Source organism: Podarcis tiliguerta, assembly GCF_965153285.1.
Source record: "Podarcis tiliguerta genome assembly, chromosome: 5".
Taxonomy (NCBI): Eukaryota; Metazoa; Chordata; class Lepidosauria; order Squamata; family Lacertidae; genus Podarcis; species Podarcis tiliguerta.
In genome coordinates, this window is record NC_139538.1 from 73989325 (window position 1) to 74012478 (window position 23154).

General features: G+C 42.6%; 1 protein-coding gene across 6 annotated transcripts in view; it reads right to left on the bottom strand.

Moving 5' to 3' along the window:
• GRID1 (glutamate ionotropic receptor delta type subunit 1) overlaps positions 1-23154 on the bottom strand; it is a 696635-nt gene that overhangs the window by 55271 nt on the left and 618210 nt on the right. For all 6 annotated transcript variants that reach the window (XM_083439934.1, XM_083439933.1, XM_083439935.1 and 3 more), the window contains exon 12: positions 20809-20947. In XM_083439934.1, the coding sequence (XP_083296060.1) occupies positions 20809-20947 (139 nt within the window). The remainder of the gene's footprint in view (positions 1-20808; positions 20948-23154) is intronic.

The window sequence follows — 23154 nt, forward strand, 5'->3', positions numbered from 1 at the left end:
TCTTAACTCCAAATCTTATGCTCCTACTGCTTTAATATTATAACAGGAAGAAGGTTCCACAGCCTTAATATCCACAATATTTGCAAAATGAAGCTGCCAATGTATAGGATGCACCATTTACTCCAATACTCAGCTCTCAAACCATCGAGGGGCTGTTTTTAAACGTGGAGACCAAAGCTGGTGGAGTATCAAGAGGCAATGTTCTTTGTAATAATTATTATTACCACGATTACTGTCCATCATTTATATAGTGCCAGCCATGTGGCAAGGTGCTTGTCATTGTGATCAGAGCAAAATTTCCAATGCAGAGATAAAAATGAATCCAGTTGCAAAATAAAAAGAAAAAGTGTCATTGCTTGAAGCAATCTGTTTAGACTGGAACTCTTTCGATAATATTTTGCATTTTGCCCAGCCTGTTATCAACATATCTCACAATAATAGATAATACCGTGGAATTAAATGAACGAAACTATAATTTCTGATGCTTATATAGTAGGCTAAAAACCAGCTGTTCATCTCTTATCCCATTACTGTAGCCACTGGCTCATTTGCTGTGATGTCATGTTAGGCAATATTATAACTGCTCAGAGCAAATGTCAGGCAGGTTGACAAATATTGAGGCCTCTGTAGGCTCTGTCATATACTAGGTTTTTCCCATGTGTTCAAGAAAACAGGCATACTTGCAGTGTTTGACATTTTCCTTTCTTCTAATATACTGATAAATGACTGTTTTGAAGAAAGAAAGCCAACCTTTTCCTGAAATGAGGGAGAAGGAAAGGCACACACATCTAGTATCTAAACATTAGTAGTAAATATGTTTCCCAACACCCAAGTATTCTTAGGTGATATGTAATATATGACATGGTCCCATGAGGGAAATTAATGGGTTTTTTTGGCAGTGTGTTATGGCCTTGGCCTCAAGCTCCGAGTCAGAGGAGGAGGGTGAGCTGCTCAGATTCAAGGCTGCTGTGTGTGACTAAAAGGTTGGTTTTGCTGCACCAGTTGGATCAAAAGGTGTTTCTTTTTTCTTTCTTTCTTTCCCTGCCAGAAAATGGTTAATGAACGGCAGTCTCTGATTGGCTGTGGTTCCAGGAGGGAGAGTTTAAAAGGAGAGGTTTTGAGAGACAGTGGGAGGTAGAGTGAGGGAGAGTGTTGGAATAGAGGTTGGAGAGGTCTGGAGATAGGTAGGGAGACAGGTTGAGGTAGAAAGAGTGAAAGCGAGAAAGAGTTGGTTCTGGAAAACAAAACAACTTCCACTCTGAGTGTATGGTGAAGGACAGAGTGTGGTGTCCTGTAGGAGGAACAGGCCGGAAATTTTACTGGGAGGCAGAGGTTGAGCCAGGAGAAGTAGGAGATGGAAAGGGACAGCCTACTTGGGACTCAAATCTAGTCTGGAGGGGGAGAGATTCTTCTAAGAAAAAGAAGAAACTCCCAAACCCAGTGAAAGGAGGGGGTGTGGCGAGCCCTTGGGTCTATTGCTGAAGGTACCTCAGGAGCAGGATTGTTAAAAGGGGTGGATAACTGAAAGAAAGTATCACCGTTTAAAGGAACCAAACCTAAAATGCAAAATGACTGAGGACGAATTAAAGTGTAGTCGTACTATATCCCTGAAGTAACCTAAGTTTAATCCATTTGTGTTATATACTATCTTGCCTGTCTGAGACTCCAACTTATTAGTTACCCCCTCACAAAGGTCCCCACAGGATACTCTGGGTTAGAATTTTAAGAGGAAAGGAAAAGTAACCTTCGAGTAAAGTGTTGTTCAGTGAGGTGGGGGGCAATTCATCTAAGTGAGAGTGACCCCAATGGTGTGAGAGGAAAAAGTGCCATCACACCCGTTGCCGCACTGTGCTATTGGCTGAAAAGCAGGACCACTGTCTTATCACTGAGCCTGACTCCACAAAACCAGAGTCAGGACCTTCACAGGCACCCTGACCTGAGGTCAGAGAGCCAAATGTCTCCTGCATTGTCCCACCTGCCCAGAAGTGGAGGAAACGTGCCAGGCAGGAGGCTGCAGACAGCAAGAGACACACTCATCTCCAAGCCAAGCACTTGACTGCTTGAAGAGCAGTCTCCATTCTGTCAGCAAGGGAATGGAGTTTGGGAGGGCTGGGCTGGAGACAGGAGCGCGCAAGGCCTTGATCCACCTCCAACCACTGTTGAGGAAAATTGCTCCATGGGAGTAATTTGTGCTGCTTCCTTGTGGGTTCCTTGTTTCAGTTAGGAAATTAATATTGAAAGACTATATACATCAAGATCAGGCAGGATTCCTTCCAGGCAAACAAATGAAGGATAATATAAGAAATATTATTGACATTATAGAATACCTGGAAGTGAGAAATGAAAAACAAGCAGCTTTGATGTTTATAGATGCTGAAATGTCTCCTGGTAATTTGTGAAAAAAATTACTGGAGAAATGAATTTCGGAGATAAATTTAGAAAAGGAATTCAAGCCATATATTCAGATCAAAAAGCGAAATTGTTAAACAGGTGGTAACAGAGGAATGTAGAATACCTTGTTTTGGTTAGGCTGAGAGTCAAAGGCCAGCTTGGCATGACGTCTAAAATAAAATAAAAACCTGTCTGCAGAAATGCATGCAACCACTAACTGCAGCCTAAGTGGTTAACCGAGAGGTGACCAGGAAAACACTGGGCCATCTTTAAATTCAAGATCCAAACAGGAGTTTTTACTGACATTCACTTTTGCAAGTGTGGAATACTACAGAAAAAAGAATGGTTACAGCGCAAATACTTTTATGGAGAGTTTTACTGCAGCAATTACTGAAGTTGTAATATTTCTGAAAATGCTGAAATGTTTAGATTTTCTTAGTTCCTCTGCATAAATAGAGCCTTAATTACAGCTGAAGGGAAGGAGAATCATTTCAAATACTAAGGGAGTAAAAAGGATAGTTAACCTTGCTGCTGCTGCTACCGTATGCAGAAATCTTTAAATATTTTTTCTGTATTCATCAGGAAATGCCGCAAATAGATCTACTGTATTGTCAACGTCATATGTCAGTGCTTTCTTGAACCTCCCTGGATTATGTACTAAGGCTGAATTTAAGACTTGAGTATGCATTCAGATTACACCCAAGCAGCAGGAAATGTAGAAGATATGCCAAGAATCTAATATCATTTTTTAAAGTAGGTCTCTGGCCATTATGTCTCTTGAGATGAGCTTGAAAGCCTGTGTACAGATGACCTAGTGAACCCTCGGGAATAGCAGCTGAGGTATATTTTCTAAAGGTAGGTCTTCTGCAGCCACAAAGCTCCTTATCCTTCCCAATGCCCCGAGGCAGCAGGATAAATTGTATGCAACGTAAACTAATCTCTGCAATTTTCCATGCATGTGTCTGTGTGACTGCATCTGGGTCACATAATGTGATTTTCCTTTTTCCACACAGGCAGGGCTGCCCCACCCAAGAGGCTCACCTCAGGTGCTTGATCTGGCTTCTGAGGTACAAGCCACTTGCTGCTGGCTCCTCTCTGATCTCTTTTCACTCCCCCACCACCTTCAGAGCACCAGGGATGGTGTTGGCTGCAGAAGCAGTGTTGCTGTAAGGTAAAGGTAAAGGTACCCCTGCCCGTATGGGCCAGTCGTGTCCGACTCTAGGGTTGCGCGCTCATCTCGCTCAAGAGGCCGGGAGCCAGCGCTGTCCGGAGACACTTCCGGGTCACGTGGCCAGCGTGACTAAGCGGCATCTGGCGAGCCAGCACCAGTGCTGCACACGGAAACGCCGTTTACCTTCCCGCTATAAAGCGGTAGCTATTTATCTACTTGCACTTAGGGGTGCTTTCAAACTGCTAGGTGGGCAGGAGCTGGGACCGAACGACGGGAGCTCACCCCCCGCGGGGATTCGAACCGCCGACCTTGTGATCAGCAAGTCCTAGGCACTGAGGTTTTACCCACAGCGCCACCTGCGTCCCTCTGAGTGTTGCTGTAGTTGTTGGTAAACCACTTTGCTTTGACGGTTTTGTTTTTTTAAAAAACCAAATGGTGTATAATTTCTTCAAGAAATAAATAAGTAAAGCACCAGTGTTTAGCAAACATCTAATAAATTGAAAGAAGGCTGTACTCTTATCACTGGTAATGTTTACTATTGGAGTTTAAAAGAGTAATGTCAGGAGCTGGGCTGGATCGGAAGATTGCAGAATGAAATCGCAGGGAGATCAGCTTCTAACAGAAGAATAGGTGAACTATTTCCCTGCCCCCCCCCCCCCCCGCTTCCAGTGTTTCCAGAAGCAGACAGGCAGGCGGAGACAGAAGCTGCACAGTTGAGAGAGAAGCTACCCACTTTTGAGATAGTAGCTAAGCAACCAGAAGGGAGGGAGCAGCTGGGCAAGACATCAATTGAGAGTGGGGGGACCCCCTCCCCCCTGTGTCTGGGAACAAAGGAGACACAGGGCCGGAGGGACATCCTGTTGGCACGCTTCTTGCTACGGAAATTGGGAGGAGTCAGAGTGAGCAACTGTTATCCTTGCAGAGAGTCTGTCTGTGCTGGCAACATGATACTGTAGTGAAAAGACTATAAATCTAACAGATGCTTGTTAATTCTAATCGGTGAGCTACTAGAAGGGAGAGGGGAACTCCCGTACTTGACAAGTAATTAGTTACTGACCCTGAGTAGAGCCAATCCCCTATGTTTCTGAAGAGTCACTGGTCTGGGGATGCCTCCTGATTAGAAAGCAGCAAGCCTAGGGATGCATGCAGGAAATGCACGCAGGGATGCTACAGGGTATTTCAGTTTCATGTAACACCCTAGGTTTTTTACTTAGGCGGGATAGATGAGATAGATAGGTTCATACATATTTTTATTAGCTGCCCTGTGGCATCTGCAAAGAAGATGGGAAGTAAATTCTAAAATTAACAAAGGCAAATGTTGTAGACTTTGGAAATAACATGCTTCACCACATAGGCCATATGCACAATTAAAAACACAATGTATTTTAGGGCAGATGCATGTTTTAGTGACATAGGGAGGCCATGAAGGTAAGCTTTTTGCTCAGGGCCACCACACTAAGCTTTCAGCTCAATGGTGCAACTAAGCTGCTCCAACAGAAGAGTTGCCACTAAGATGTAGTGCTGCCCAGGGCATGCAAACTTCTAAGCTTCTTTGGACAGAAAATGTGTGCTACCCATGTGCCAAATTCCCATTGCTGAGTTTAAAATTGCTAAGCTTTCTCTCCCTCTCCAACCTTCCCTCCTCCTCTCTGTCCAAGTATTAAAATCACTGAATAGACACATTTGAAGTTTCTGCCACCAACATTCTGAATAATGTAAATTTTAAATGCCTGGCTTGAATAAACAGAGCTGGGCAGGGGAATGGGGGAATGTGTTTAACATCCATGTAGGTCTGAATTCAAAAACACTTTATGTTTCCCAAGTACATAAAGTACTGGCCAGAGGGGGGGGGGGCATAAATTAACAACTGGTTAGATATAATTTGCATACAAAGAACAAAATCTGATGAATAAAGGGTCCTTCACTCCTCCTCCTCCCAGATGGAATTTAGTACAAAATAGGGGGTTTCACTAATGCTCAATTGAAGAAGAAGAAGAAGAAGAAGAAGAAGAAGAAGAAGAAGAAGAAGAAGAAGAAGAAGAAGTAGTAGTAGTAGTTTGGATTTGATATTCCGCCTTTCACTCCCTTTAAGGAGTCTCAAAGCGGCTAACATTCTCCTTTCGCTTCCTCCCCCACAACAAACACTCTGTGAGGTGAGTGGGGCTGAGAGACTTCAAAGAAGTGTGACTGGCCCAAGGTCACCCAGCAGCTGCATGTGGAGGAGCGGAGACACGAACTCAGTTCCCCAGATTACGAGACTACCGCTCTTAACCACTACACCACACTGGCTTTCGATTGGTGTCCAGAATTACAGGCAATCCTTTATTTTTGAATTTTAGGCTGCTTTTGCAGAGACAATCAAATAAGAAGGTAAAAACCAATAAAATCCAAGATGTGTAAAGCAACATAGATATGAAAAAAATGCATACAAAGTAGCACAAAAAAGCCTACCTAGCATGAAATATTACTTTTAACCTGAGTTTACTGTAAACTCATCAGACAAGCCACAACTCATTCAAATCCAAAGGCCCAGTGAAACAGAACAGGATGGAATTCAATGATGTGCTACGGAAAATATTCTGTCTGTGCAAGTGTTGCAACTTGCAATACAGAAATATTTTCTCTCTCCTCCCCCAATGCTATACTGGGAGTCCTCCCACCCCCACCCCCAAGACCATTTCAGGGCTGTACAGGGAGAGGAGGGGGGGACCCACTAAAACAGGTGGAGGTCTTTTCCCATGGCTTTCACTGACGGGGCTTGTTAGTTGAATTTCACCCATTACAGCAGATTGAAAGATCTACAGCAGGGTGGTTTGATGCCTGGCCTGGGGGCTGCATGTGGCTCTCAAGGCCTTTTTGGGCGGCCCTCAGAAACATTTGATGCACCTCCCCCCAGCCCTTGTTCATTCTTCCCAAAGACAGGTAATTGAGGGGCTTTGGAAAGGAGGTGTGAAGGCTCTGGCTGTGTCTTAGAGTACTTCTGCCTCCTTCCTAAAGCTTAGGTAGCACTTTCATTGCCTGATGTCTCACTTATCTGGATTTTAGAAAGCAGCATGAGGGCTAAGGGGGCATCAAATTTTGGCCTCACTCCCCACCCCACATGACGAGGCAATGTGTGGCCCACAGGCGCCATGTCAAAGTGCGCTTGTGGCCCTTGGTATGAAAAGTTGGGATGTCCTGGAATCCATTCAGATCTTCAGAGAGAAAGAGAATCAAACAACTTAGGCTGCAGCTTTCCAAACTATATGTTACAACAAGTTAGTGTGTTAGTTACAGTGTGTAGGTGTGTTGCACGAACATTCCCCACACTCCTTCTGGGGGGCTGGAAAGGGGTTAGTTTAACCTCCAGTTTGCTAGTGAAACTGCATTTCTGTTTTGCGAAATGATGCATGTCTAAAAACTGTGTCACCAACATGAAAAGTTGGGAAAGCTCTGACTTAGGTGGTGCTGCCAAAAAGGCCCTGTTCCATATCATCACCAACTTCACCCATGAAGATGGGGGGTTATGAGGCAAAACATCAAGTCAGAATGTTTATAGGAGAGAAGACAGTCCTTGCAACAGTATTATTATTATTATTATTATTATTATTATTATTAGTGCTTTTTTCTGGGGGGATGCAGGGGTACACATACCCCTAAACATTTTGTGAATCGTAACAGGAGAAGAAACTTAAAAAAATTAAATTTTAAGTTTCTTCTCCGACACAGTGAATCTCGTTGCTACCCCCAATGGTGGCCTCATTTCCTGTCATGGTGTTTAATGTCACAGAACTTCCTGTCACAGAAGTAAGCGTTTAAAATGTGAAGTAGGAGTTGGAATCTAGCACAGTGATTGGTCAGTTTCATTGTATTTACTGTATTCATTTTCCCCCATTTGAATTATAAAATGGTGATTTTCTTGAGTCAAAATGAGAATACCCCTAAACATTTTTTTAGGTGGCTTACAGATAAAATAGGGACAACTAAAACATAGGGGGAATCATTAAAAAAACCAATTAAACACACCCACCCGCCCTGAGCCCAAACTAGAAAGGGCTTCAATGACAGTCACACATGTTTTGAAGCCTTGTGGCTGCATACACTGCAACACACATGACACAGCACAACAGTGAGGGAAGAATAAATGCATAAAAAGAGCTGGTTAATTACAGCGGGAAGCTGCAGCTATAGCAAGTCTAGCAATGTAGACCGGACCAACTGAAGCACAGCAAAGCAAATGCATTTTGCATGAAATCCCATCCTGTAGAGAAATGGAATTCTATTATGTGTATCACATATTCCTTTGTGAATAATGCTGTATTAGGAGTGACCGATGGTCACTGAATTTTAAGTGCACATTTTCATAATATTTTTAGCATATGCACAAGTATTTGAAAGATTAAAACCAAGTCTGTCAGATAGGCAAGATATCTAGCAAATATATTCATGGATACTGTCCTGTGGCTTTGAGCTGCATGTGGAAATGTGCAGATAAGAATGCTTCCCTATGTCCTCTGATAGTCAGGGGAATGTTTTGTTCATGTAATACAGGGGACCCCTGTGCATGTCAGAAACATTTTCATTCACAAGAGAGAAGAGGAATGCAGCAGGAAGAGGTATTTGGATCTGACAGGGACTATACTCTTTTTCATCCAGATAAATTGGATGTGCCATGGGCATAATCCAGCAAAATAATCATCTTCAAAATAGTGAGTTGCTGTAAAAGTATGTGTTTTTCTTTAGATGCTTAACCAGGAGGCTGCCATTTTGAATTGTGGCTGCCACTTTGAATTTTCCAAGATTTCCCAAGCCTTCTGGAAGAACCAAAATGGAAGCCACATTGATTCTCTTCCTACCCCCCAATTTTTTTTCACCCTATCCTGAAATATTGTAGACACAAAACATGTAATTTTGAGTGAAATGGCTGAGAAAACACTTGTTTCCCCTACTCCAGTTGCCAGCCTAACCCAATCTATTGTAGGATTTCAGACGCCGCAAAGAAAAGAAGCAAATAATGCAATTAGGTTAAACACAGAAGTGACACAAAACCACTAACTAAACATTTCAAGCAGAAACAAGGGCTTTTACTATCATTTATTCATGGTGACTTAGTATTAATTAATCTCGCACACACATGCTGAACAAGATTTCTCCTGCCTCGGGCTTCACTATTAGCAGTTCTGGAGCTTTCCATCTAAGTGACAAGCACAGAAATCTGTTGTACAAAGCCAAATAAAATAATATGTTCCTCACAGAGTCATAGCAGACTTCTTGCCAAGAGGAAACACTATGTTGTATTTCTGTATCCTGCTTTATATATTCCTCAGATACTGAAGAAAAGGTATGGACTATATAAGGGTCTATTTGCAGGACCCTTTCAGGACTTTTGTTAGACTGGACTGGTGACTTTTAGCCATGCTGCCATAGACAGAGTCAGCCATCAGAGAGATGAAAAGGACTCAGCAGAGTTTAGATTTTAGGCAAATGGGTGTTTATTGTTGAATCTGTGCTTGCCTTGCCATGCATGCAGGCTCCTTTCTTTCTTTCATTCTTTTCTGTAGCATTGTCTTCAGTATTAAAATGCCAGACCATATTTCCACTGTTTAATCTGGATTTACATTTTCTGGGGGAAATGCAATAAATTTGTGGAATCCTTTCCCCAGGGAGGTTCACCTGGTGCCTTCATTATACACCTTTAGGCACCAGGCAAAAACTTTCCAGTGTGGTGTAGTGGTTAAGAACAGTAGTCTCGTAATCTGGTGAACCAGGTTCGCTTCCCCTCTCCTCCACATGCAGCTGCTGGGTGACCTTGGACTAGTCACACTTCTCTGAAGTCTCTCAGCCTCACTCACCTGAGTGTTTGTTGTGGGGGAGGAAGGGAAAGGAGAATGTTAGCCGCTTTGAGACTCCTTCGGGTAGAGATAAAGCGGAATATCAAATCCAAACTCTTCTTCTTCTCTTCTTCCTCTTTAACCAGGGCTTGGGCTGATTGGCATTCGCCCTTTAAAAATGTGTTGGGCGGGGGTTATTGGGTTGTTCCTGTTTTCTTTTTTTAATTTTGATTATGTATTTTGTGTTTTTATACTGTGATTTTATCCTATGAACCTGCGGGGATAGGGTGACATACAAATTCAATGAATATTAATAATAGAATTAAAAAAAAACAATTTTTAAAACCCCGTTGCCACAGTGAGCCACTTGTGAGATCTCAACAAAACAGTTTTCAATAGTAAGAGCTCACATTTGTCACGTAGCTGCTACGGACTGAAATTTGTCAGTAAGAGCTCACATTTGTCACGTAGCTGCTATGGACTGAAAAACTGTTTTGTGCCAAAAACTAATCCCAGGGGATTGAGCAGTTAAACAGGGGTAACCTCAATGCCCAAATGGGAGGCTGCCCCCAGAGCCCTATGTACATCTCTGAAAGTTCCATGGAAGAAAAGCTGGATATAACCCATCCTGAGTGTGAGTGCAGCAGCTCTAATAGTGGTGAATGCATTTTATATTCTAAGTTTTTATTCTCCGAATGCTTTATTACTTAGAAGGAGCTTTCAGTGGTGTGGGGTGTTTGTTTGCATTCCTCTATGCATAAATCAGTTTAGAGAAGAGCTCCAGTTTGTTCATTAGCTTTAGGTCTAGGGAGGGAGGGAGGGTGGAAGCATCAACTACAGGGTAATCTTGTTTGCCAAGTGGAAACGGAACAAAATAAAAGGCACTTAAGAGCAATTTATACAGATGGCTACACTTTTCAACCAAGACACAAAAATGAGCTTAATTGCGGGGTCTACGTTTTCAAACAATCACTATGCTATTTTGCCTTTTATTTGAGCAAGCTTAAAGGGTTAACACATTTACTAAAGCAAAGTATTTTAATACATGCAATATAATTAATAGTAAAAAGAAAGAAAGAAAAGCAACTAAAGTGATAGACTGAAATAAAAAGCAACTCAGTTCCAACAGCAGGTTTTAGCCACTTTACCTAAATCAAGTGTATCATAAAGTTGGCATGAAACCATTCTGTTTGAATCAGACACATCTGGCGAATGACAAATGCTTTTGCCTAAAATGGAAGTAACAAACTACCTTGATAATCTATGTAGATGTGCTTTCCACCTGCTTCATATCTTTTTATCCAGCTACTCAGATTTGGAGACGCATCTATCTAAACTTCAGCAACAAAGATCGAACAAAGATCTGATACAATGCCATCCTTAGCGAGGGCCCCTTTGCAGGAATAAAGGTCACACATTCCTCATTTAGGAGCAGCAACTGTTGTGTGATCATCACTAGAGCAATGGTTACCATTTTCTTCTTTCCTACAAACCACCTGAAAATTGCTGATGGTCTTGGCAGATCACTTAATGATTTTTTCTGCCTGTGGCAGCAATTGTAGTGTGGCGAGCCAGATGCTTTATGATTTTTTAAGTGTATTTTAATTGCTTATTTTATTTCTTATATCTTGTATTTTACTGAATATACAATATAAGAAACTAAATAATCAATAAAATGCAATTAAAAAGTCATATGGATATTTAACATGATGAATATGCTATCTCCCATCTTCAGACACTAATCCACAGATATGCCACAGACCTCCCCAAATGAAGCTCACAGACCACTAGTGGTCCATGGACCACAGCTTGAAATCATCACTAGAGAATTTCTGCCCTCTGCTTCTCCAGCTAGCCACGTGTTCTAACTTAAAGGCGAGTCACATTAGGAACTGGAATACAGACTTCAGGAAGAAATAAACACAAGAGCAATCACTCCAGTGACACAGGAATCAGAAGTACCAGAGAGTCCACTGAGATTGTTTGGGCTAAAAGGGGCTTCCATGTACCGGTAATTTGGCATAGTGCTCGATAAAGATTCTGAGAGGACATGATTAAAGGGTTCTCTGGAACAGATTAGCTTTGACATTCAGCATAATTATTTGTTTATTCTAACAGTTCTAAAAGGCAATCATTTATATAAGAGTTGACCGTGACTTGGCTATATTTAGCAGCTGAGCTGGCCAGATTTTCTTTTTGACCAGTTAAAACTGAATACCACATTCCCAAGAGACCATGGTATCATGTGCAGTGCTGTAAAGAAACATGGTAGCCAAGACTGGGAGCTGCCAGCCAGCTCCTATCAGTTCACGTCAAATTGGCTTCAAATTGGGCCGATATATTTACCAAAGCATTGGCAAAAAGCTCAGCTCGCTGAGGAACCATTGGGAAAGCTGATGTTTCCATGTGGCTTTGCAGCTTTGAAGAGATGTCCCCAGGAAAACTGGATGAAAAAGCCCACCCCACCCCAAGGCCAACGGAGGAACCTTGGGGTAAAATAGTCTTCCACAGGGTTTGGGATTTTGGCCCCCATTCCTGTTTTCCAAGAGGAACTTTTCCAACATAGCCCTCTAGCAAAGCAACAGAGGTGGTTGTCAATGGCTTTGCAAGGGAGCTGAAGAGCTACTCTTAGAGAAAGTCCATCTGTATGAGATCCTTGCAGCCCAAGTAGATTTGATAGTGATGTCCCCCTCCCAGTTTCACCAAGGGTAGCTCTTCAACGCAGCCTCCTTGCAGAGTCATTGTCAACCATCTTTATCACTTTACTGGGGAGTTGCTTTGAAGAACTATATCGGATGGGGGGGGGATCATGCTAGTTGCAAAAGTCCACCCTCCCACTGGGGTATGGGCTTTTGCTTCTAACCCTGTATCTTCTTTGAGAAGCTATTTATTCAATAAGCCTTTTCCCTCTCTCACATTTTTTTTTCAATCTAAGCTGCAGAAGAATCCCAGGGCTTTGAATTCTTATCTCTTATTTTGAGGCAAACATTACTGAGCCCTAGTAGCTCATTCTTGGGCCTAACTCTGAAAAAGTTTGTTGGCATCTCTATGAGACAAATGGTGCTTCCATCCAGGTTAGGGGGCAGTGAAAATCTAATAAATAAGTGAAATTACAAACTTGCAATATAGAAGTCAATAAAAATATTATTGTGTAGTGGTTTAAAAAATAGTGCTTTAATTAAATGGTGCTGATTTGCATGACCTACAGTGCTGGTGGTTCATTATTTTCCCTTTCATAATCCCATTCACTGATAACGCATACACTGAAAAATGTTAATAAACTGATGGTGGATCTGGAACTTTGCTATGGAATCAGAACAGGCATAGGTCACTGGGACTCTCACTTTGGCAATCCCATTAGTCTTATGAAAAGAAAGTCTACAAAGGACTCCTTTTGAAGTTCTTGAATCTGACAGGGCTTGCGGTATTAAAAGTTCTAGGGCACGCTCTAAAGTATGCTTCCTTGATGTTGCTTCCACAGCTCGGAAAGAGAAAGAGGAGAGAGCAGTTCGTGCTTCAAGGAAGCAACAGGGAAATGCAGAGAAATACCAAAGAGACGTTTGATTGCTAGAACATGTAGTGTGCACTCTGTGGAAATTATAATGTACAGCTCTTCTTATGAATAGTGTAGGCCATCCACACTGGGGAACATTTGCTACCTTACTTTATAAATTGGTAAACCCTTTTCATCTCTCCAAGGGTACGTACTAAACTTAAGCCCATCATGGCCGATTCTTTCTCAGGATGTCAATGACAGGCACGTAACAGAAAGAGGTTTCCTGTCTGTCCCTACGTTATCAGATTGAAATGCTAATGAAAACTAGACATTTTATTCTATCATACCAGTTCCACATGATTTGCAATGGCTGCCAATTATTTTTTTGGCCATAATTCAAGGTGCTGGTCTTGTAAAGCCCTATGCGGCCTAGGACCCACGTACCTACGGGACCGCCTCTCCTGGTATGCCCCGCAGAGGACCGTAAGGTCCACAAATGACAACATTTTGGAGGTCCCAAGTCGCAAGGTCGTTAGATTGGTCTCAACTGGGCCTTTTCAGTACTGGCCCCGACTTGGTGGAATGCTCTGTCACAAAAGACTAGGGCCCTGTGGGACTTGATATCTTTCCGCAGGGCCTGCAAGACAGAGCTGTTCTGCCTGACCTTTGGTTTGGACTCAGTCTGACCCTTATGTTCCCTCCCCTTATGGTTTTGATCTATGGGCTACTTTTAAAATGAGGCTGCATTTTAAATTGCATTTTAACCTGTATTTTAAATTGGCTCCCCCCCCCCCCCATATTATGTTTTTACTGTAATTTTACTGGTGTTAGCCACCCTGAGCCCAGCTCTGGCCAGGGAGGGCAGGGTATAAATAAATTTTATTATTATTATTATTATTATTATTATTATTATTATTATTATTAGTTACTTGGTGCCTGAGCATGTGCCTACTTCTGTAAGTTCCATCTCTGCACTTTGATAATTATCTAGGGCCCTCCTGGAAATCCTTCAACCTTGGAAGCAGGACTGGTGCCAACCATGACTAGCGTTCTTTCCGTTGTGTCTATCATTCTATAGAATGGCTTCCTAAGTGAGGTCTGTCAGTCCCCATTACTAGACTACTTCAAGGTGACTGATGAAGACTATGCTTTTTAAAAAGTCCTTTGGATAGTTATACAAACTTTGTTGGCTCAGTTTTACATTACTGGAATTTGTTAAACAGGTTCAATATTGTTAATTTATTATGCCTGCTTGTTTCTATGTTAGTCTGTTTCTATCACTATCTGTTAGATGCAGATAAGCTTTTTCAACTGTGAAACAGTGTTGCTCAGAGCCAGCTCACCCATAGGGCAGATGGGCCTTTAACACCAAGCACTGGCCTTCCGGGGATCACCAAGCATCCAGTCTCAGAGTTGCTGACAAGGATCACAAATAATGCGTTGGCAATGTGAGTCTGCAATATTGCAGAATGTGTATCCCTATCCCTAAATACAAGCTAGAGACATTTAATTATGAGGCATTTGAGATTATTTCCTTACTTTGTGCCTGCATTGCTTAATTTATAAGCAAAGGCATCTCTTCTGTTAGACAGCCTGGAAAGCCCTGGGAAAGTCACGTATACCACACTGGGGCAATCTTCACAAATGCAGATGGTCGGAAGATGCAAGAGGGGGTTTACAAACTCATTTCAGTTGATTTGGAATTTTAAAGATTGACTCATGAAAAACAAAATGCAGTGAATGTTGTACCCTTTCCAAGACATCTTTGTTAGTATTCTTCCTGCTCCAAGGTTCTAGTACGGTTTCTATCAGGCTCTGTCCACCTATGTATTTATTTGATGGGTGGATTCTTATCTCTTGAGTAGCGGGAAAAGGGGTAGCAAGTTTCTGCCACAAATCTGATCCACTTTTATTATATAGACAACAGTGGCGGAATCTGGGCTTTCAAATTTCAGTGTCCCCTCTATTGCCTTCCGTTCTAAGTCACTGTTCCGGTGCCCCCTCGGCTTGGCACCTGGTGTGAGCGAACCAATCACGCTCCCGTAAATCTGCCTCTGCGTACAAAGAATGAACGGGGCCATTGTATGGTTGCCTGGGAAATGTGCTGCCTCTATACATCCTGACAGTAGTGAAATTCTATTGTTGCTATGGAACCACCCCACCCTTAACAACAGGAAGATGCTAGGAAGTGGTGACAGAGGAAGGGGGAATTACAATCAAGAGCAAAAGGGTTAGAGCCAAGGGCTCAACTTCATCTTATTTTATTTTTAAAGGGCTAAATTATTAGATGCTGACCAATAAATTTTAAAAAGGCAGCTCCCTGCCTGAAATACTTTAAAACAGACTGACATGGGCAGCGAAATGGGTGGGGAAGGTGAAATGCATCACACACAAAAGATCACTTGTGGGCTGGTGCTCCGTGTAAATGCTGATATATGTGATTATTTATCCTCAAAAAAACAAAGAAGGGAAGATCATGTTAATAGGGGGGTCTTACTTGACTCGGTCTTCAACCTTGACATAAACAAACATGAAAACTTGGGAATTAAGGTCCAAATTCTGACAACACTCCAAATCACCAGACAATAGATATGATTATATAAACAGACACACTCTGTGTGTGCAATCAAGGAACAGAGTTAAACAGACGTACCTAAAATATTCATAAAAAACTGCAAATGTAAAAGCTTATCTGACAAAGGCTTTAATTTGAAATGCCTTTGAATTTGCAGACAGCCTACTTTTCTATGTGTCCTACTTTGTTTGTTTTTAGCGTGGCACTTAATTATTACCAGAAGGGTGCTCCTGAACCTGGGCCCTAGAATATGTATGTAGTTGCAAACTCCACACACTTATCCTTGCAAACAAGCAGCAACATGGGAATCTAGATCCTCTCTAATTAAATTCAGGCACACCCAGGGCTGGGCTACACAGCAGATGCCATGGCTCCAGGAAGGCAGAGTGGACAAGCGACGCCCATAGTTGGGTCAGCCCTAAGTGGTGTGTTGAGAAAAGCACTGGACTCAGATGGAGGAGATTCAGATTGCATTTCCACTCAGCCTTGGTGGTCTTCTCTCAGATTGCTATATTATAGGGTTGTGATGAGAATAAAAGGGAAAGGCCCACTGAGGAATCATGTAATAGTGGGAAGGGGGCATTGTAGTCCAGTCAAACATTCTTCAAGGGGGCAGGATAGTAATATGGGGGGAGAGGGGTTAGCAAACTAACACTGGGAGGAAATCTCGGAAGATGACTGGTTTTCAGATGAGTGGGTGAGACTGGCAGCTATGATCTGATGTCCTGAATCTCACTATTTCTGAAAAGAAACCTGATTCAGATGTGTGTTCCTTACAAGCATGGGGAAGCTCAAAGTAGCAAACAGCTGTTCGGTACTATGTGTATAAGGCTTGGGGAACTGAAAATCCATTCAAAAAAGCAAAAGCAATATGCATTAGCACAAGAAACACAAAGCAGGACTCTATGCCTGGCACTGGATGAATCAGATGAGAGTTTGGCATCCAAATGGCAATAATCATGTAATGTTTGAAAGTACCTTACAGAAATGAATGCCAGAAAACGCCTTCCAGATAAAACATGCTAAAGGTTTTCTAGGCACAAAGGAAGCTGCCTTATTCAGTCAAGACTGTTGGTTCATCTAGCTCAGTAGTGTCTATATCAGGCTTCCTCAACCTTGGCCCCCCAGATGTTTTTGGCCTACAACTCCGATGATCCCTAGCTAGCAGAACCAGTGATCAGGGATGATGGGAATTGTAGTCTCAAAACATCTGAAGGGCCAAGGTTGAGGAAGCTTCCACAGATTCAGACAGAAATCACTGCGCCACTTGGGCTTGATGATAAACCACTGCGCCTCTTGGGCTTGATGATTGGAAGGTCAACGGTTTGAATCCATGCAACCCATGCATGAGCTCCCATTGCTCTGTTCCAGGTCCTGCAACCTAGCAGTTCAAAAGCATACCAGTGCAAGTACCGTATTTTTCGCCCTATAGGGCGCACCGGCCCATAGGGCACACTTATTTTTTTGGGGGGGGGGGAAATAAAGGGGAAAAAATATTTTCCCCCGAGCCCCAAAGAGCAAAGAAGCATGACAGCGAGCGGGATGGATCCCACTAGCTGTCCTGGCTTCGTTTTTAGCTTCGAGGCTGGGGGTCCAGGAGCGAAAGCGAGGTTGCGCTCAACCTCGCCATCGCTCCCGGAGCTTGCGAGGCTGGGGGTGGGGGAAGCCCGGGCCATGGCTCAGCATCTTTAGAGGTTAACTCATGAACCTCTTTGAAGCTAGAAGGTTCCCACACCTTCTCTGAGCTACTAAGAACAGCAGTTGCTGTCTTAGCAAACTTATCAGCAAATCTCTTTGGAAGTTTGCAGAGTGGCGCAGTGGAAGTGTGCTGGGCCCATAACCTGTTGTTGGGATACTGCCAGGGAGACAGAGGCCATCAGGCAGCCTCATCAGGCAGGCCTCCATCGTCGTCTCTGGATGAACTCCAGACTCCCATCAGAACAGTATCAGTCAATTAGCCACACGAGCCTCAGACGCGTTCCAAGACTCATGCACGCCCTTTTCGCAGAGTTTCCACAATGGAAGATTCACCCAGGAGCATGTTTTACAGTTTTATTCAACGTTGGTCAGAACAAAGGAAAAACATGACTACTTGAGGAAACAAAAGACCTTGCTGTGAATTATGATTGGTTGCCATTTTAGGGGCTGGGGAGGTATTTGTCTTTCTGGTCAGTTGGCCAACCTGAGGTTTTTGCCTACCTTGTAGCAATTGTAACAACTTTGGTGGGTAAGGCACTGGGTAAAAAACCTGGTCATGGCCGGAGGGAAGGTTGTAAGTCCCTCCAAGGGAATTGAGTAACCCATTAAAGGGATCCTAGAGGAGGTGCTCCTGTCTGGATACCCAGGCAGGGTCTAGGGCCACAGTTCTCCTCAGTAGTGATCTGTGTGAGGAAGCACCTATTTGACATATGTCATAGGATTTCCTCACCACTGGTTCAATCCCTTGGAGAATCAACCAACAGATGGGCTGGTTGAAAGAAGAAGAAGAAGAAGAAGAAGAAGAAGAAGAAGAGAGTTTGGATTTGATATGCCGCTTTATCACTACCCAAAGGAGTCTCAAAACGGCTAACATCCTCCTTTCCCTTCCTCCCCCACAACAAACACTCTGTGAGGTGAGTGAGGCTGAGAGATTTCAGAGAAGTGTGACTAGCCCAAGGTCACCCAGCAGCTGCATGTGGAGGAGCGGGGAAGCGAACCCGGTTCACCAGATTACGAGTCCACTGCTCTTAACCACTACACTGGCTCTCTACACCACACTGGCATAGACATATACCCAATGTCTATGCCAAAACCACATCCATCTGGAATCAATAATGTTGTGGCCTAATTTGAACCAAAAGAATATTGTCACGGGTAGTCCTTTCAAGACATGTTGCGGGATGGCAGGTCATGGTTCCTGGGCACATAAAGAGATTATCACTAAGCTCAAGGGAAGAAAACTCATAGAAAACAGAGATACAAGCTGAAAGGCTAAGCCATACAGTCTATCATGGAAGGAATGCAGTAATGGGGTATTCTCTGTTTGGAGGTAACAGTAGAGAAAAATGCTCCATAGATAATTTTAACAGGTAAGGAATTTCAAATGCAGAATATAGCAGCACTCAAGCACAAGTTCTTCTGATGAGCTGGAAGGTTTTCAGACACTTTCAGTTTCTTCAGACACTTTCAGTTTCTTTAGAACTGAGCTAATCTACTCCAGCAACAGGGAAAGGCATACTCTCCAACATTTCTCAAATGAAAATAGGGATGTCCTATTCCAGAATAATCATAATAATTTTATTATTTGAACCCCACCCATCTGACTGGGTTGCTCCAGCCACTCTGAGTGGTTTCTAACATATAAAAATAATAATAAAATACTAAACATTAAAAAACTTCCCTGTACTGGGCTACCTTCAGATGTCTTCTAAAGGTTGTTTAGTTCTCATTTCCTTGGCTCATGGGTCACATAACTCCATACCTTCCAACATTTACCCAATGTAAATAGAGGCTTCCTACCATACACTCCAACATTTCTCAGATGGAAATAGGGGCGTTCTAAGGAAAAGTGGGACATTCCAGGATCAAATCAGAAACCAGTATGGCTTTTTGTAAATCCAAGGCTGTCCCTGGAAAATAGGGACACTTGGAGGGTCTGGAAAGGACTGAGGCCTGCAAATAGTTCTTTAGTGTTAAGTTGAGATGGAAGAATCAATTAATGTTTCCAGAAAGAAATGTGGGAAGAAAATTACATATATATATTTAAGCAGGTGTCTTCAGATGAAATTGTCTTGCTGTCTCCTTTGTAGATTATCACTGACTGTAACGAATCAGCTGGAAGCTGGCTCTTGCCAATTTTGTTGACAGCTGGATGCAATTGCACCTCAGGATGAATGGCTGGAAGTTTTAATCACTGACACAGAGAAGGTAAAAAGGCTAAATGTACTACTAAGGGTAAAAGTATGAAGTACTTTTATAAGCCAGGGAGATTTACCATGCTGATATATGATGTGTACTATCTTCCACTCTACTGCTTCCAAGACCTCTGCTGCTCTCAGTGCAACCACGCTGTGGAAGCGTGTTCCCTTACGCACGTGCAATTTTCGGCGCATAACTATATGAAATGACACATACAACTGAGGTTACACAAATACATCCCGCAAACATTAAGGCCAGATGTTCTATAGTTTTTGCTTCATGAGCCTGTGCAGCTGTAGCCATATGGCAGATCCTAGAGCCTGGCCTCTCAAGCAGAATTAACATTTTTCAATAAATAATAGCACTGCAGTTTCCCAGCATTGACAGTTTCAGAGGAAATTTTGAATTAGTTTCTGATAAGCGATGGCAAAACAAAGTTAGGCGAGTGAGGCTTTTTCATTCCAAGTGGGTATTTCTCACAAACTGCAACTGCTGTCCCCAAACCTTTTCAAATGCCCTCCTTCCTGCCCAATACACCTTTCTTCATGTTTACAGATCGAGGTTGAATCCTGACAAGACAGAAGTACTGTTTTGGGGGGACAGGAGGTGGGCAGGTGTGGAGGACTCCCTGGTCCTGAATGGGGTAACTGTGCCCCTGAAGGACCTGGTGCACAGCTTGGGAGTCATTTTGGACTCACAGCTGTCCATGGAGGCTCAGGTTAATTTGGTGTCCAGGGCAGCTGTTTACCAGTTCCATCTGGTACGCAGGCTGAGACCCTACCTGTCCACGGACTGTCTCACCAGAGTGGTACATGCTTTAGTTATCTCTCACTTCGACTACTGCAGAGCGCTCTATGTGGGGCTACCTTTGAAGGTTACCTGGAAACTACAACTAATCCAGAATGCGGCTGCTAGATTGGTGACTGGGAGCGGCTGGCGAGACCACATAACACCGGTCTTGAAAAACCTACATTGGCTCCCAGTACGTTTCCGAGCACATTTCAGAGTGTTGGTGCTGACCTTTAAAGCCCTAAACGGCCTCAGTCCAGTTTACCTAAAGGAGCGTCTCCACCTCATTGTTTTGCTTGGACACTGAGGTCCAGTGCCAAGGGCCTTCTGGCAGTTCCCTCCCTGCAAGAAGTGAAGTTACAGGGAACCAGGCAGAGGGCCTTCTCAGTAGTGGCGCCCACCCTGTGGAATGCCCTCCCATCAGATGTCAAGGAAATAAACAACTACCAGACTTTTAGGAGACATCTGAAGGCAGCCCTGTTTAGGGAAGCTTTTAATGTTTGATGGACTATTGTATTTTAATATTTTGTTGGAAGCCACCCAGAGTGGCTGGGGAAACCCAGCTAGATGGGCAGGGTATAAATAATAAATTATTATTATTATTATTATTATTATTATTATTATTATTATTATTTAAATGTTCAGGTTTCTCGGCTATGTGGTAGGGAAAAGCTCTTACCTGATAGGATTGTCCATTCTGTTCACAGTGAGAAACGCCGCTAGGTTCGCTGTGTAGGATGAACACACAATAAGAGTGAAGAGCCACCAGCTACCCATCACAATCCGCATCGCCATGGAATTGACTGCAGATTCACCACCTGAAATATAAGAAAATGAGTGAGCTCTTGGGAACTAATTTACAAAGGCTAATGCCGGTCTATAACTCCTGTCTTGGCATTCTAAGCCCACAACTTTTGTATTTTAATGAACATCATCATAAAAAGCTGGATGTACACACACACGAAAAGAAACACACATTTACACAATTGTGGGGATTAAAAGACAAAATGCTACAGTTCTGTGAACTCTGTACCATGTGATCTGTCTGCTTGTGTAGATCAAGTTTTACACTACAGGTTGAAGGTTGTATATTTGAATACATGGCCATGGTGGGTGGAAGCCACACTCCATGACAAAAATGTGCATGTTAGGGAGTTTAATAGTCTGCATCCCAATCCCTGAGATAACTAGTTTTTAAGGGCAGGGCGGAATATTCAACTATAGAGGAATCTTTAACCATGAGAATACCTATTTGTCATTTGCCCCACCACCTCTTGCTAGGTGAGTTAAAGGAATGTGTAAATTGGCTCTGAAATTCCCAAGTGGTTTACTGAAACATATCCGAAAACATCAAAACATTAATGACATATTTTTATTGCTTCTTCTTGGTTTATAGCACTCCTTGTAACATGTCTAAAATTAGACACTGGACCTGCACGTGCCTCATGGGCATTTTACTATTATAAACATGTTCTTCATCAAAATTTGGACATACTGAGACAAATACATATTTGACCTGGGAATGTTCAGAACCCTTCTGAGAAGTTTCCCTGGTCCTGTCAACATTGTGATTTCCTCAAAATCCCTCAGGAATCCATTTGTGCTTTGCATTCCATTTTAGAAGTGATCCACTAAAAGCTAGAACTCACTGAGAAGCGTGCACAGTTTTAGTGAAACTCTTTTGGCTTCTCCTAAAATTCAGAAAGATTTTGCTTGTTAAGAAGCTAAATTCACTTCAGATCTTGATGGCAACTCTATTGGGCACAGCCCAAAGAAAAACATTTCCCACAGACGTGTTTCCTCAGTGCGTTGTCAAAAATCACCATGTAATGGCACAAACGGGTCATGTGAAACCATATTTAGGGTGAGTGAAACATCACATTTGTTTATTTATTTACTGCATTCATATCCCCCAGTTAGAAAGGAAAGTGTAATGGTATAGGAAGCAAAAAGCTGTAAATCCCCATACTGTACTATAGAAAACTATACAAACCTGACCAAAACTAAACACCCCAAGCAAAGATGGTGACGTTAGATATTTATTAAGATAAAACAAAATATGAGCAAGACACTATGGCGTTAGTTATATCATTTCTTGATCTGTTTTTAAATCATTTATGGGGATAGATGATTCCTACACAATTGTGCTTTTCCTTTAATTCAAAGGCACATTCACTATCAGTCGATCTTTGATTACACCTGTTGTTGGTTGCTTAATTTAAAGTGCTTCTTTTCTTATATTACTGAAGCTTGTGAGACAACTATCTCAATGAGACCACATTTAGTGGGCAAACTTTCCCATTAAAAGTTTTGCATCTTGCTCCTCTCCCAATTTCTTTTCTAACAGCCTTGCAAGATGTATCCTTGTAATTAAAGGGGGGGGGGATTACTACCATGCGGTAATCAACAAAATTCAGTTTGAAATGCAAGACTTCAAATGAAGTCAGTTGACAAAAGAACACATTCGGGAATAATCTAGAAAAGAAGAAGATCTCTACAATTCTATTTGTTTTGGTTACAGATTTGCTTATCTCTAACTTTGAAATTAAAGGGCCAGAAGATTTTTATATGTAGCTGGATCATTCCTATTAACTTGTGGAAGGTTAAGGAATAATGGAACAAGTTCTAATCTACTCTTCACATTATTATTTACCAGACATTAGGCAGGGTAGGACCATTGTTGTCTTTATTTATTGCCCGACTTTTTGCATTTCTAGAGGCGTCTATTTGGGCTAAATGGAATTTGATCCGATCCAGTGACGGAGCGTTTACATTCTTAGGAGTCTGCTTCACTGCATGATGAGATGCTGCTGGCTACAGCATGCATTGAACTACGTAATTCTCCTCCCAGTAGGAGCACAGGCTGAAAATAGGTATAATACGGACACTGCAAAAAGAGTGCAGCAGTTAGGGAGGGACGTCCTTTTAGTGTTGAATGCCACAGTGGACCCTGCACTCCATGGAAAATTCCTCTTGCCCTTTAACCTCTGTTCTTTCAGCCACTAAGAAGGAGTTTGGATTTGAT